Source organism: Taudactylus pleione, unplaced genomic scaffold, assembly GCF_031769625.1.
Source record: "Taudactylus pleione unplaced genomic scaffold, aTauple2 ptg000201l, whole genome shotgun sequence".
NCBI lineage: Eukaryota > Metazoa > Chordata > Amphibia > Anura > Myobatrachidae > Taudactylus > Taudactylus pleione.
In genome coordinates, this window is record NW_028284603.1 from 28,973,829 (window position 1) to 28,989,973 (window position 16,145).

The following is a 16,145-nucleotide window of genomic DNA, read 5'->3' on the forward strand; positions in this document are numbered from 1 at the left end:
TCTACAAATAAAGACAATATGGAAAATTTATTTTTACACTAACACTATCAACCCGGCACCCATGGGCATAGGGTGCCGGGGATAGCCCCGGGCTATCAGTCTGGGCCTGGGGTGCCCTGGAGAGGGGTACCCCTTTATTGGGGGGGTACCCAACTCCCCAGGGATCCCCGGCCTGGACTGACTAGCGGTCAGGGATAATGCTTTGGCCGGAGAAACCGGTGAAAGGTTTTCCCTAGCTGTGGCATTATCTCCCCGCTAGAAAGAGTTCGGTGCTGGTTCTGGAATTTTCAGGGACCCCTACTCGTTTTGTCTCCTGATTTTCCAGAACCAGGACCAGCTCAACAAAGCCCTGTGCTGGTTCTTAATATACAGGGCCCCCCTACGCATTTTGGCCCCTGTATTTTTAGAACCAGAACAGGCTTTATAAAGCCTGGGGCTGGTTATGCTTTTGGGGAGGAGGTGCACATCATTTTTTTTTTATTTAAAAACATTTAACATAAGTACACACAGAAACATGTACATATCTCATGGATATGTGCATGTTTCTGTGTTAATCTGACCTGCTCAGGATGTACTCGCTAGCCTGAAGCAGGTTTATTATTTGGGGACTTTTGGTAATTTTTTTTTGCGAGTCTGAAACAGACACTCTATTACATTGGGCGAGTTGATTGTTTTCAATGTGAAAAGATCTGGATGCGAGTTTGAGAATGGAGAGTTTTAGTAACTCTGAAAATTGCGAGTTTTAGTGAACAGACACCCTATTACATTGGGGAGTTGTGAAAAATTGCGAGTTTAGCACCAAACTCGCAATTTACCAAAACAGACACCCTATTACATTTGGCCCGTAGAGTTTATAGTACAGGAAGGGACGCTGAGAGGGGGGGGAGCAGGTACTAATTACCCAGGCTTCCTGGAGGGGCCTGGCGCCACCCCTCCCTCTTACATTACAGCAGCCCAGCACACGCTGCTGTGTGCTGGACTGTTCTGGGAGACTGCTCGAGGCCACCATACAGTACTTTGAGCATCCCAGTGGCCATTATACAGTACACAGAGCAATACAGGAACCCCCTTACAGTACTCACATCATTCCAGTGATCACCATACAGTACACACATCATTCCAGTGATCACCATACAGTACACACAGCATTCCAGTGACCACCATACAGTACACACAACATCACATTGATCACAATACAGTACACACAGTATCTCAATGACTGAGTTAGGTGGGAATCTGTTTGATGTGAAAAAGAAGAGACTGGATATGCCTGCCCTGAAGAACTTACAATCAAAATGGTTTGTAGGAAAATATTATGATGTGGGAAAAGGCAGTGGAAGGGGTAGTGTTGAGTAGTTGGTATATGATGGCATTGGTGGTACATACTGTAGTTTGTGGTCAAGTCCTTATTTATTGCCTGAAGGACGTTTCAGGTTGCATTAAATAGACATTAATAACGTTTTGATCTGATGTCATTTATGTTGGCAGAAGTGAGACACTTTATTTTCCTCTGCTTCATATTAAGCTTTTACAGCTGGTTCTGCATATACTCCAAGTCAACATCTGGAAACACCTTTTATTTCTGTTACGTGAGACCTTCTATGGTGTTTACATCCTCTGAACTACTGGGATATGGCAGATGAAGCACCAGACAACTCCACGCTTTCACCTGGTGCTGTTGCTCCTCAGTGAGACTGATAATAAGAACATAGAGGCTCTACTCACCTCTGTTTGTCGGGGGCATCGTCAATTCTGCACTGGCTGAGTGTCTGTGGGCCTCGACTGCTGTCCCAGCTGCCCTGCCGGTAATACGACACTGAGTGAGAGCTAATACTCATATATAGCCTATAGCTCCCTGTGGGACAGTTACGATTTGAGTGCCCTGTGACTTCTTCTTGAATGGGCCAGCTATGTTAGCCTTTTGTCTGGATTTTTGAGAGGTATTTAACATTCACTGCTGCTATGCAGGGTTGAGGCAGGTTGTATGCAGATGCGGCCACACTGTGTTCTTAGAAGTACATCTTTGTTATTGCAAAACTAAAAATACAGTAATGCAACCTCATACACTGTAGGATAGGTGTTGGATGTATATCTAAGGCGGCAATGTGAAAAAAATAAAAAATACAGTTAAAACACTTGTCAAAATAGCCTTCACAGAACCAATAAATACACAAATAAACATTTTAATGGTAAGTATGCTGAAATGTAATCCTAATGTCAGCAAATAATTTAACATTATTGTTTATTTTTAGGAAGTGAGGATGGGTCCCCAGGGTTTGTGAGTGTGGGTCCTCTATGCTCCTTCTCCCCCCCCCCCCTCCCCCATCCAGCCCTCCATCTAAACGCATAACAATTAACACAAAGAAGACAGAAAAGACAAATACTAAAAAAGAAAGCTTACATTAACACCAACACTATACTCCTCACAAACACACCACAGACACACACAAACACTGACAAGACAGGAAATAAAAATGTCTCCAGACAAAAATTAAGACAAACTTTAAACTCAGACGAGACTACTTTCAGAAATCGCAGTAACACTCACCAAACCTCTCTAACAAGTCACCTCTCACCTACTACCTCCAACCACCAAACTACACCCTCACCATGTGGCAATGCTTGTTCTGGTTGGGGCTTGGTTAGTGATGTAGAAATTGCATGTGGTATGTTTTTACCTTATAGAAAACCACCAGGAAGTGTTGGTCTATTTGTGGTCTATTTTTGGTCGGTTTTGTCGTCTGTTTTCATCGGAAATGTCAAAACCGACTACAAAACCGACAACGTCGTCGTCAGTTTTCAATTGACACTAATACCAACCGATAGCAAATACACATTTTTTAGACACAAACATGACGTCTATAGCCATCGGTTTTGCATTGGTTTATCCCTAAAACTCCTATAATATTTTATAAAATTATAATGTTAGATTCCTGCTGGCAGTGCAAGGCATATCATATGTCACATTGGCAAAATGATCTCTTCAACAGGAAAAAACTTTCATACAGTAATTATATATTATGGCATAAATTTTAATCTTGTAGGAGAAAGTCATTTATACAGTACTGAGCATTACAGCACTCAATGATATTCGTCATAAAAGTCACCTTGAGACAGCAGAATATTCTGAATCTTTTAACTTTCATACTCAGAGCTGACTTAGTAATGAGCTTTGACCAGCCTGTAATATAAATATATATATATAATATATATATATATATATTCCATAGACAAAAAAACTTACGGTTTCACATGTCCCATTAAGGCTTCACAAAACCTATTGAATTTCTGCCACTCAAACTTCAAAAAGCAATTAAATTATGATCATTAAGGCTGACACATTAATGGACGTGTTCCTTGCGTAATACAGATATGGTATGTCACGACACCATGTGGTTAACTGCAGATTCACCACTTTCACAGAGTAAGATTGCTGTCACTAACAAAATGGTGGAGCTGCTAATTCACAGAATTGTGTGCTCATTGGAATACACACATGCAGTCTATGCAACTGAGGTCTGAGCAGAACATAGAGCTGTGTATATAGTATAAGAGTATGGTGGATGGGGAGAGAAGACAGAGTGGTGTGCATGGGGCAGACAGAAAGGTGTGGAGAGGGGAAGATTAAGCAGTACAGATGGGGGCGAGCCAAAGTGATGCAGATTGATGGAAAACAGTGGTGCACATGGGGGGAGACAGAGGGAATGATTCAGAGCCGGACGCTATTTGCGCTCGCTCGTTCAGAAAAAGGGGCTGGCTATTTAAATTGAGCGCTCGCTCTTTGTGGTCTGTTGACGCCTCTATGTCTGAGCGAGCGCCCAAAACATGCACTCGCTATTTTGTAAAGACGCCCCTTGGCTGTTCGCATCATACGTCATCTCCGCTATTTATTTGATTAATCGAGTACATCGAAAGGCGTATGAACTGCTCGCTATTCTTATGGTAGCATTTTCCTACCGCAATCATGCGAGCAGTTCAGGCTAAAAGACAACCAAGTGACGTGGTCAATGACGCTGCTTTGTTAATTATGCACACCCTTAATATGCCCGTGTTGACCGTTTGGCACGCCTGCGTTCAGATCTCCACTCCCCGTTTTCAAGCACCTTCCCCTGTTACCACCCACAAATGCCTCATCCTGTCACTCAAATTAGCAGGCACTCGCTATTTTGCGAGCACACGAGTTCTAGTAATGGGTATATAATGCAGACACTATTGTAGTGACTGGTATACAATACAGGGACTATTCTAGTAATCAGTATACATGGAGTTAGCGGAAGTCACTCAACTCCAACAGCTAGTAAGCAGTGTTATTAATTTCTAATCCATGACAGGAGACCTCTCACCATACCATGGTCCAGACAGGGGTGAAGCTAGGCTTACTGTCACCCAGGGCAAAGACTTAGCTTGGTGCGCCCCTCTCTTGTAGATAGTAGTCAGGCATGGCTAGATTGGATACCGCTGTCAACATTGTAAAGAATGAAATGTATGTAGGATTAGGGAAAAACCCATTTTTAGCACTGTTACATGCCGGGGACTGCTGTATTTTGTTCCACGGCTCTGGGGTTTCTACATTTTCCAATGGAGCATGCAGGTAACACTGTTTTTAGACTCAATGGCTAAGTATTGCTACCTGTATTACACTATCTGACCCATCACAGAGCATTACAGTGACCGTCATACTGTACAGAGAGTATCGCAATGATCGCCATATAATACAGATACCATTAGTGACCGACAAATAATGCAGAGAGCATTGCATTGCCAGCCATATAATGCAGAGAGCATCTCAATGACAGCCATATAATGCAGAGAGCATGGCAGTGACCACCATATAATACAGAGAGCATCGCAGTGACTGCCATATAATGCAGAGAGCAATGCAGTGACTGCTAGATAATACAGAGAGCATCGCAGTTACTGCCATGTAATGAAGGGACCATCAGTGCCCACCATATAATACAGAGATTATAGCAATGACCTCCATTGTACTAAATAAAAATACTCTTTATCTATATGGTGGATTCTCTGCAATGGGTAACCTTTGAAGAAATTGATCCTCCTGGGGCAGATAATGTCTTCAGTCAGTATTCACTATTCATGTAGAAAATTCTATAATCCTGTAAAAATATAACCAATGTCATCATCATACAACAGAGGTTCAACAAGACTTGTACCCACCGTGTCCCCCCCAGTCTTGTGCTCCCTGTGTTACTTTCAGCTTCATGCTTCTTGTGTCACCTCCTGCCCCATGTGTCATTTCAGCCACATGCCCCCTATGTCACCAGGCTCCTGCTCTCTGTATTTCCATCCACATCCTCCCCCAGTGTCTCTTCAATAGCCTCATCCCCCATGTGTCTCTCCAGCCACCTCCTTCCCCTGTGTCTCTCCATCTGCCTCCTGTCTCTCTCCAGCAGCCTCCTCACTCCTCCTGTGTAACAACAGTGGCCTCATCCCTACTGTGACTCTCCAGCAGTCTAATTCCACCCCTACTCCTCCTGCATTTCTACAGCAGGCCTCATCCCCCTCCCTATGTCTCTCTGGCTCTAGCTCCCCACATGTTAATCCAGCTGGTTGGGTACGGGATGCCGGCGCTTAGAATCCCGGAGGTCAAAATCCCGACGCTGGCATCTCGACAGGGTCTAGCATACCGACACTTGTTGGTCGGTATGCTAACCCTCCTTCTCTCCCTACCCTAACCCTCCCTCCCTGGTGCCTGACCCTAACCCCCCCTAGTACCTATACCTATCCCAACCCCCTCCCCGCACCCTAAACCTAGCCCCCCCCTCTAGTGCCTAACCCCTGCTAATTATCTTTTGTATCCCGGCAGTCAGGATGCCGGCGCCGGGAGTGTGACTAGCGTTGGTAATTTAAGCATCAGCATCCCGATTGCCGAAATGCTGAAATTATCCCACTCCAGCTCCCCCCTGTATGACTACTGTACAGCCCCCCCATTGTCACTCCAGCTCCCCCTTCCCCATTGCACCCACAATACCACACTGACTGCATTCTCCCTGCCTGTAAGATCTCCCTCATGCTGGGAGATAGGGAGAGTCTGTAAACTACTTGCCACTACACAAGTGTATTCAGCAGTGTTGAATACACTTGTAAAGTGGCATATAGTTTGAAGACTCTCCCTTGATCTCAGCATGAGCTCTCACAGACAGGGAGAGATCCGATTACACAGACAGCTGCTCAGCTGTCATCCACCCCAGCGGCTCCTGTTACCTGCCGGGACTACTGAAAGTGGATGTTCCCCAACTTGGGTGCACCCTGCACCCATTGTTATTACATGCCCCCTCCCCTTCCCCGTATTTACTGCAGCAGAGGCAGCATTTGTACCTGAGCCTATGCTGCTCTCTGTTCATCGTGACGCATAGCTGACAGGATAGGGCTGGTGCCTGCATCTACACTGGGCGGGCTGTCCTGCAGCTGCTCTTCACATAGACTCCCCGCTCTCCTAGTCTGCAGTTTCGCCTATAGGGTGGAGAGAGGCATACACTGGGGGGGGCTACAGTACTGTCAGTGCGTGCTGCTGCATTCCGGGCGTGCCTCTGCCTCTTGCGATAGACACTGACAGCACATGATGTAACTCTGTCTCCACTCTCCAGGTGCCAGCAGTCAGCCCAAGGCACTAAAAATGGGACTGGCCCAGGGGGCAACCTGCCCCCTGGCCCAGTCCGACCCTGCCCTCTAGTGCCTAAAACTAACCTCCCCGCCCCCTAAAAGTGTGATCGCTCCCCCCCACAGGCATAGCAGACTGCTCTTGGCTGCTGCTCAGCAGCCAAGAGCAGTCTCCCACTGCAGCTTAGCACACGCTGTGTGCTGGGCTGCTTGGAGGGGGGAAGGGGGGGCCCCTTAGGAAGACCGGGCTTGGGAAAATAGTACCCGCTCCCCCCCTCCCTCTCGGCGCCCCTGGATACAGTACGTGACTTCAGGTCATATATGCGCACAAACAAACTAAGCAGTAGATACTGCAGTTCCTGGCGCTGGTGTTTAAGAAAAAATAATAACATTAATACCAGCTGCAAGTAAATAGGATCTAGTTAGGATCCTGATAATACATTTTGGACTGAAATATATATATGAAAAATTACTGCGCTTGGTATTAGGTTGTTCTCAATTAGAAAAATATATTGTATAAACAAATTTATATATGTGCGCTTGCTCTCTATTCAGGTATACAGGAGGCTTGTTTGAATACCAACAATAACATATTTTTAATTATAAAAACACATGCATACATTCAGTAAAAAACATATTTAAACATTTATATTGCTTGTAGAACAACAAATCCCACACAATATATATAAATTAATATTCAAATAAAAACCGCAAAGGCTTCAGAAGTATGTGGATAGCAAATTCTATATAACACTTGGATTCCAAACTATATAAAAACGACTGCTTTATTGTAACAATTTAGTCTGTAGCTTGGTTAGTAAATATCCATTTAGTCAACTTGTGGCAATTTGTAGCCAATTTATAGTCTCACAGGCATGTGGGTAAGTTACTTATTAGCACGTAGTTGTTTTAATGAAATTTGTGAATACTGGTGTCCCATCAATTCACTTATAAGCTTAATAACTGTGCCACCTGCAACCCAGATTACCTCAGTCTGTTACACCTGATGGTACGAGGATGATTGGCACATCAGGAATGTTATAGCCGCTTAGAGGTACGGGATCCGGATGCTATTTTCCCAGTATAGGGTGGCAGCTGGAGGTATAGACGGACTTTTCAATAGTGCTCGGTGGCAACTATATCAGTAAACGGCTTCCAGACAAATCCGGGCATCATGCGATCGGATTAAGTATAACCAGGTAAAGTTCCAATGACTGGAACTTTCTCAAGACTAATATATGCATACAAAGGCTGAACAGGCACCAGTAAGTATCGCTGCTACTTCGATAGCAGTGTTACTGATTGTGGGGACAGGTGCTTTTGGAGCAGCTGTCCCAGCACCAGAGCAATACTGAATTGCTTCTGTAATTAAGTATCCGCCGTTTCAACTTGCAACAAGTCCAGCCCCCAATGGTGAATAGGCCCCAATGCATGGGAATGCATTCTGGAGTATTGGAGGAACATGGGAGAGAATCCTGGATTCATGCTTGGTAGGTGATGATTAATTAGGAAGGCAGCATGAGTCGTTCATTCTGAGTCAGGCGCATAACATTTTTTTATATTGTTTTGGGGGTGAGTCAAACGTAAATGTCAAAAAGTTGGCTCAGCACAGGAGTGCATTTGGCTCTGCCCCTTTTCTGCTGCCACTGAAGTAAGCAGCAGTAATGTATATATCTAATGTATATATGTACATATATAATGTCTGTCTGTGTGTGTGTATGTATTTTATTTATTTATATATATATATATATATATATATATATATAATACAGACACACATCAGGCAGGCAGCCTGATGTATGTTTGTGTGTGTGTGTGTGTGTGTATATATATATATATATATATATATATATACACACACATATATGTATACATATGTATATATACAGGCCCGCTGAGAGCCAAGGCTGGCCCGGGTAATAGGGGGCGTGGCCTAATCACTGGAGGCGTGGCCACGCCCCCTTCCCGGGAAAAAAACAAAGATATGCAGCGGCGCTGGGGAGGGGGGCGCTCTTAGCCCCCTCAGCCCTGCTCAAAGCCAGGGGGGGCGCGATCAGTGTGATCGCTCCCCCCACAGGCATAGGAGACACTGTGTGCTGGGCTGCTGTGAGGGAGGGGGAGCGGCGCCGGACCCGGGCCCCCGCCGGACCCCTCAGGAAGCCCGGGCCTCGGTAATCTGTACCCGCTCCCCCCCCTCTCGGCGCCCCTGTATATATATACATACGTTTGTTGCCCAGGGGCCCTCACAGTCCTTAATCCGGCCCTGCTTGTCTGTAGTAAAATTATTTGTGTCTACAGTAAGAAATATCTATCTGAACAGTTTGTGTAAGGTTCCACTTCCCTAACTGTGTATGAGGCATTCTTTCCAGTGCTGTGTACCCTGTTACATGCAAAATTTGTATTGCTTACATGAATGAGCCATAACGAGTATTCTCACCTCATCAGTTCAGTTCATTTTCATTTGCCAATGTGGAAGCTACTATATTCAGGTTTTTTTTTATTGATAATTATCAGGGATGTTATAATATATTATTTGGTGTAATGCAGCAGCTCATACATTGTACTATAGCCTGCTGCAATGTTTTGTAGTTTTGTATGTTTTTGCATTTTCAGGGTACAATTCTTGAACTGAGGTCGAACTGTTCACATTTTATGGTGTATTAAACCAGACAAAGGGTTTCTCATGAGTTTATTTCCACCATTTTATTTTAAAATGTTAACACAGAGTTTAAGCTTTCATGGAGCACCGCCTATCTCTCATGCAGCACCGCATATCTCTCATGCAGCACCGCCTATCTCTCATGCAGCACCGCCTATCTCTCATGCAGCACCGCCTATTTCTCATGCAGCAGCGCCTATCTCTCATGCAGCACCGCCTATCTCTCATGCAGCAGCGCCTATCTCTCATGCAGCACCGCCTATCTCTCATGCAGCACCGCCTAACCTATCTCTAATTCAGCACCGCCTATCTCTCATGCAGCACCACCTATCTCTAATTCAGCACCGCCTATCTCTCATGCAGCACCGCCTATCTCTCATGCAGCACTGCCTATCTCTCATGCAGCAGCGCCTATCTCTCATGCAGCACCGTCTATCTTTCTTGCAGCACCGCCTATCTCTCATGCAGCACCGCCTAACCTATCTCTAATTCAGCACCACCTATCTCTCATGCAGCACCACCTATCTCTCATGCAGCACCACCTATCTCTCATGCAGCACCGCCTATCTCTCATGCAGCACTGCCTATCTCTCATGCAGCACTGCCTATCTCCAATGCAGCAGCGCCTATCTCTCATGCAGGACTGTCTATCTTTCTTGCAGCACCGCCTATCTCTCATGCAGCACCGCCTATCTCTCATACAGCACCGCCCATCTCTCATGCAGCACTGCCTATCTCTCATGCAGCACCACCTAACCTATCTCTAATTCAGCACCACCTATCTCTCATGCAGCACCACCTATCTCTCATGCAGCACCACCTATCTCTCATGCAGCACCACCTATCTCTCATGCAGCACCGCCTATCTCTCATGCAGCACCGCCTATCTCTCATGCCGCACCACCTAACCTATCTCTAATTCAGCACCGCCTACTTCTCATGCAGCACCGCCTATCTTTCTTGCAGCACCGCCTATTTCTCATGCAGCACCGCCTATCTATCTTACAGCACCGCCTATTTCTCATGCAGCAGCGCCTATCTCTCTTGCAGTATAGCATATTTTTCATGCAATCAGGAGCACAGAGAGGGGAAGGGCTTGTTGCTTTGGCCCAGGGTGGCCACACCTGGTCCCACCAGTGCCCCCCCCCCCTTTATTATCTGTCAGTAGCCCATAGTTGCCAATTCTCCATGATGTTAGGGAGACTCCCTGAAAAAGGCAAAAATTTCCCTGAAGAGTCTAACATTCTCCCTGATTGCACCTTACCCCCATAATGTAGCTTTCCCAGACTTGGAGAAAACTAAATCAGATCTATATACATTCAAATGTGATCATCATTGCCATTTCTCTGCATTGGTTATAAGGCACAATGATCCCTAAGGCTACATGCATTTTCAAATATGCTTTCTCTCGACCACTTATATGCTCCCCCCTGCCACAAAAAGTTTCTGGCCTCCCACCTTCCTTTTCCTTGGTCAGAGGTCTACTGCAATTGGTAGAGAGGAGTGTGAAACGTCAGGAAAAGTGCAATAGTTGAAGAGAGCAACTGAATAAAAAATATGGATTCTTTAGACTTGGTGATATGAGTGCGGGTTTAAAGAAGGATGAAAATGTGCCAGAGTGTGAGACAGGTTGAAGAGAATGCATGCAGTGACAGATCAGAAAAGTTGGGTGGGTCAAGGGGGCATGTTATAGGGTTAGATAATGAGATGAGTGCTGAGTCTTAATGGAATTCTACTATTCTGTGGGTCCACCACTTCAATCAATATGGTGTATCCTTCAATTTCTACTTTTTTCTGGTAATGCAGTGATCCTGCTGAGACATTTTTTGTCTGGAATAGCCGTGTGTTATCACACTGCCAGCATGAGAGATGAGAGCATTTCGTAGTCCAAGCTAGATATCAGGGTACTCACAGGAATGGGTGGTATACTAGTCCAAAGACAAGAAATATTTTGAAAGCAGCTTTCCTGTTTTTCTAATAAAAACAAAATGAGCAATTCCTTCAAGTGGAGCTTTGGCAACTGCAAGTCTTCTCTATTTCATTGTTCTAGCAAGGAATACGTGGATAGGGCAACTAAAGCTTGTGCTGTAGGTGCCAGCCACCCTGCCCTGATAGGTGCTGCATCGGCTGTGATTGGTCTCGACTGAGCCTCAAGGATAAGGCTGATCCTTGAGGCTCAGCCGAGGCCAATCACAGCCGTGGAGGGACGGGGCTAGGGAGACAGCACTGAGGTTTACAAAGTACCCTGCCTCCCTGGCAACCGTGAGGATTGGACTGAGGGGAAAGCCTCCCCCCTCTGTGTTCCAATCCTCCCGTTTGCCCTCTCACTCCCCCCTGCTGGTGCCCCCAAGCCTCTGCGGGGGCCGTTGCTACTCCTCTACGCCAAACTATGTAACTTATATGCACCAAACTATGTAACTTCTTTGTGGCCTTATTTACAATTGAAGTTAACTCAATTTTATAACATACCTCTCAGATGTAGCAGTACACATTAACTTTACCGCCGTGCTCATAGGTGGTGCTTTCACAATCTCCCTGTAATGCTTTTTCAAAAGTAGTCAAGTGTGCAGTAGCCTCTATCCACAACCAAACACAGGCTGCTGTGTGCTGGGCTGCAGTGGGGCCAGGGAGGCTGCTGTGGCTGAGCTGTGCAGGAGTAGGAGGGTAGGAGCGATCACACCCCTGGATTTGCCCCTACCTGAGGGGGCACAGCACCCCTCTCTCCAGCAAAGCTGCACTGCAATTATTTTTTCAACAATTTTTCCCCTAAGGGGGCATGGTCATACTCCCTGCCCCCCACCCCCATGATTAGGTCATGCCCCTAAAAATAAAGTGCGACACATCAAAAACCCAGAGAAAATGTATTGCTAAAATGTGCCTAAAGCGTGCGTTATTTTTCATGTTTTGTACATATTTTCTAGTTCATTTGTGTGTACGAGCCCTAAGTGTGAATATTTTCATTCATTTGTTGCAGAAAAAGAAAAGTAGTAATGATGCTCATTATGCACATGGAGATGAACAGTCGCTCCTTTTTACTACAGGTCATTTTGTCCTAGCTTTATACTGTATCTCATAACTGATTAAAAAATGTCACTGAGGAATATGAACATGCTCCTAATAAAAATATCTTTAGACGGGGACAGTTGGCAACTTGGTGACTGAATGTCATCCTCAAAGGTGTCACTTGCAGCTTTCTTCACCAGAGCGTTTTCCAATGCTTAATCCACTTTACATGGAATTTGACGGCAGATCGGAACCACTTGGCCCATCTAGTCTGTACTTTCTTGGGATTTTCACATCAAGGTGACTGAAATTGTTGCAAACTTAAGCAGGCTGTTTGGCAGAGTTGCTTTATCTTGCCACAGAATGGAATGCATAGTCTGTAAATAGAGCAGAGACGTTAGTTCATTCTGTGTGGTGTGCTTGGGGAAGGCTGGGAACACTTAAGTGCAAATTTTGTGTCGGCCATTTGGACAATGAGGAAATATTTGGTGTTAATATTTTGCTCTTCTCTACAGAGATTGTGTTAAAGGTATTCACAATGTTTTGTAAGTATGCATGTGATTGGGTGGTGGTCGACCCAACACAATGACTTGTTGTCTATACTGTATGTGAACCTACTACTTGAGCTGTGGGAATCCCTGCTATAATGAGAACTGACGTTCCTCCAAGAAGGTGAAATAGAGCTCCATTAGGGGAGCAAGAGCCACTGGTAAAGCCTTTAAAAATATACCAGTTCTGCGTAAATAAGTAAAAGAGGCAGCCTAGATGTACACTCACTATATCTGCAATACCTTAGCTTAGACATTCAGTTTGCCCTTATCTAAGGAACTAGAAATGGTTGTTGCCAAGGTGGTGGCAGATAGAATACTGGTAAATCCCTGTCAAAACTCTTTTTTTTTTTTTTTTTTTACGGTTGTTCCAAAATAGAAAGAAAAAGTTGGAAAGCAGCAATGTGTCTGGAACTTACAAATAATTGATGATGTTATGTTTGTTATTACAGGTTGGCCATGGGTCCCTCTTACAGTGTTTGGCTGCCTTTACTGCTTCTCCCAGGTTGGAATTGAATGGAGTCTGTTTTTATTCCCCAAGTACAAGAGCAAGTTTCCACTCTGTTCAAGGAGCACATTAACCAAATAAAGAAATGACAAATGGCATTGAATTCTTCTCCATATAGACTACACAAGCTGTTGGAGGACATCCAATCAATATATTTTTGATAATAACTTAATTGACTTTTATAGTGATCTTAAAAGCTATGTGTAGCTATTTTTATTTCTGTTTGTTTTAAACTTTTTTGAAAAGAGGATGAGCCTGGTAACTCAGGTACATAAAGCAAAGTCCAGCAATAGCTTTAGAGCCAATATATAGGCATCTGAGAGTCATGGTTTAAAAACCAAAGAAGGAAGTCAGAGAGCCAGGGGTCAGAAGAAAGAGAGTTAGTCATCTGAGAGCTTGTGGTCAAGAGCTGTAGAGGTAGTGAGATCCAATCCCCAGTTAACTGTGCACTTACGGGGATATAACTGCCAGTTAATGCACAGGTCCCTGAACTTATCATGGATCCTGTGTGTTAATGGCCGGGCAGCCTCCAGTAGATGCAGGCCCCGGCCGCTTCTGCGTTCAGCTCTGAAACAGCACCTGAGCCTTATTCTGCCTATCAGATCATTCCATTCAGTTTGCTTTTCATTTTTTAAAAAGTGGCCTAATTAGTAACATGAAAAAAGAAGAGCTACAAGAGTTCACTCTCCAGCCAGCCGTGTGGTAATCAAGGTTTTCGTGGTATGTGTAAAAAGTTAAAAGGAAATTAAGTCTCCATCCAGCAAGTGCAACTTTCCTAGCAAGATTCCATAGTTTTGTTCAGATGTAATTTTTGGAAATTGTAAGAACAGAGATTGATAAACACCTTTTTTTCCTGGTCTTTGGGACAACACCTTATAAGACTTTGTTAGTAATTTACTGTTCCATCAACAGATAATGCTGGATTAGGGTTAGCAAGGACCAGAACTGTTGAGATCTTGGTGACAAGAGCCATAGAGGTAGTCATATGAAATCCAAGGCTCTTTGGAAGGATGACTTTTGTTGGCTCATGCATCTCTGAGTAAATGAATGGTAATACTGTAATGGCAAAGCCAATGAAGAGGTAGAAGTACAAAAGGCAGGGGTCAAAGCATGGAAAAGCAACAAGTGAGGCACAGGATTCAGAATCTTGTTCACTGAGACAAGACTCAAACTGGCCAGGTGGTGTTCACAGGGAATATAGGCCTAAACCAGTGCTAACAAGACTCAGGTGTTCTCATCTTATTATCAGCTGCAGATCTTTAGATCATTCCCTGATGCAGGTTTACACTGACTAAATGAATAGGATGCAACCTGTTGTCAAATGAACCAGTGATTTACTGCACTCAGACAACGCTGCTGCAACCCACAGTTGGAAGTTGGAGAAAAATACAGTATTCCTCAAGGACATAAACATAGAAACCCTGCATCTACAATGGAGGAGAAGCTGCCCAATGATAGAGAGAAGTCGTGATCAAACGATAACCCATGCATGCTAACCATGATGACTTAAGGGCATATGTAACTTGCATAGCAAGTAAGGGTCTGCACCAGCACACCATCTCACATTGACATGTATAGTTTAACAACAGTTGTGAGGCCATGGGTTGGTTATGTTACTAAACATTGTTTTTTTTATTTATCTATGGTCAGGCTTCAAAACGTTTGACCAACACACTTGCCTCCTCATTGAGCTCATATGCCACAAACCAAGGAATAGAACCAATTATGTCTGCTCCACCTACAAACACTTTATACAGAAACACTTTCTAAAATTACCAGTAAGGATTAGCCTAAAGGTTCCTACCCCCAGTGGACCAATTTCACCAGTAACACACAGCCTAGCAGATCTGTCTCCTTTATCCTAGGGGTATGCAGGTATTTGTGATATAAAAAAAAAAAATGTACTAAGTGAAGCCAAATGTTATTTCCCACCATGCACTCCTCCTTCCCTAGAGATAGCAGAACACTGGGACTCACAGCCCTCTCACATGGTGACTCCTGACATTGCCAGAGCATCTTAGCTGGAGAATCTGGAATAAGGTGATAGTTGTTTTGCTATGTGGGGTATGTAAAAGTTTTTAAAACTTCTCTTCCTCGTGTGGACCAGAGTTTGTTATACAGATCCAACCTTTATCCAAAATTAAATATAGTTTGTTATGAACCATCTTTATCTATTATATTAAAAGATATGCATGGTTGTCTCATTCGGAAACCACAGGCATTGATATGGAGTTGGTCCCCCATTGACTGGTATAACGGCCACCACTCTTTTGGGAAGGAGTTCCACTAGATTTTGGAACATGTATGGCAGGATTTGTATTTATGTAGCAATAACAGCCTTAGTATGGTCGGACACTGATGTTGGGCAATAAGAACAAGGAAATACCTGGTGCCAAAGAAGCACTAATTTAGTACAGACTGTGAAGGTTGCTGCTCACCACCTGAGAGTGCTGCCACAACTCTACAAAAGGAAAATATAATATAGAAATAAAGGTGGAAAAGCGCTGCGAGCACATAAAACTTTTCACAATGTAATACTAAAATGAAAAACATTTAAAATGCAGTCACATTTGTATATTCATCAAATAATGGATATCACACATGCAGGGGCGTAGGGAGGGCGGTTCCAGTGGAGTGCAAGCTCCAGGCACTGATGGTGTCCGGAGGCGCTGCCCGTTGTGTACCCGGCAGCTGTCTAAGCTGACAGCCTGCCGGGCAAAGGCGGACTGGGCCGGGGGGCAGGGTGCCATGTGTCCCCCGGGCCGCAGCACCATGCGGGCCGTGGGCAGTCTGTGTTTCTGTGACA

The 16,145-nt window shown here is 44.5% G+C and overlaps 1 protein-coding gene across 3 annotated transcripts in view; it reads left to right on the forward strand.

The window, feature by feature from the left end:
• The window catches only part of HHAT (hedgehog acyltransferase), a 477,149-nt gene extending 463,707 nt beyond the window's left edge, over positions 1–13,442 (forward strand). For all 3 annotated transcript variants that reach the window (XM_088477541.1, XM_088477539.1, XM_088477540.1), the window contains one exon: positions 13,284–13,442. In XM_088477541.1, coding sequence (XP_088333667.1) covers positions 13,284–13,347 — 64 coding nt within the window. In that variant the 3' untranslated portion in view covers positions 13,348–13,442. The remainder of the gene's footprint in view (positions 1–13,283) is intronic.
• The last annotated feature ends 2,703 nt before the right edge of the window (positions 13,443–16,145 follow it).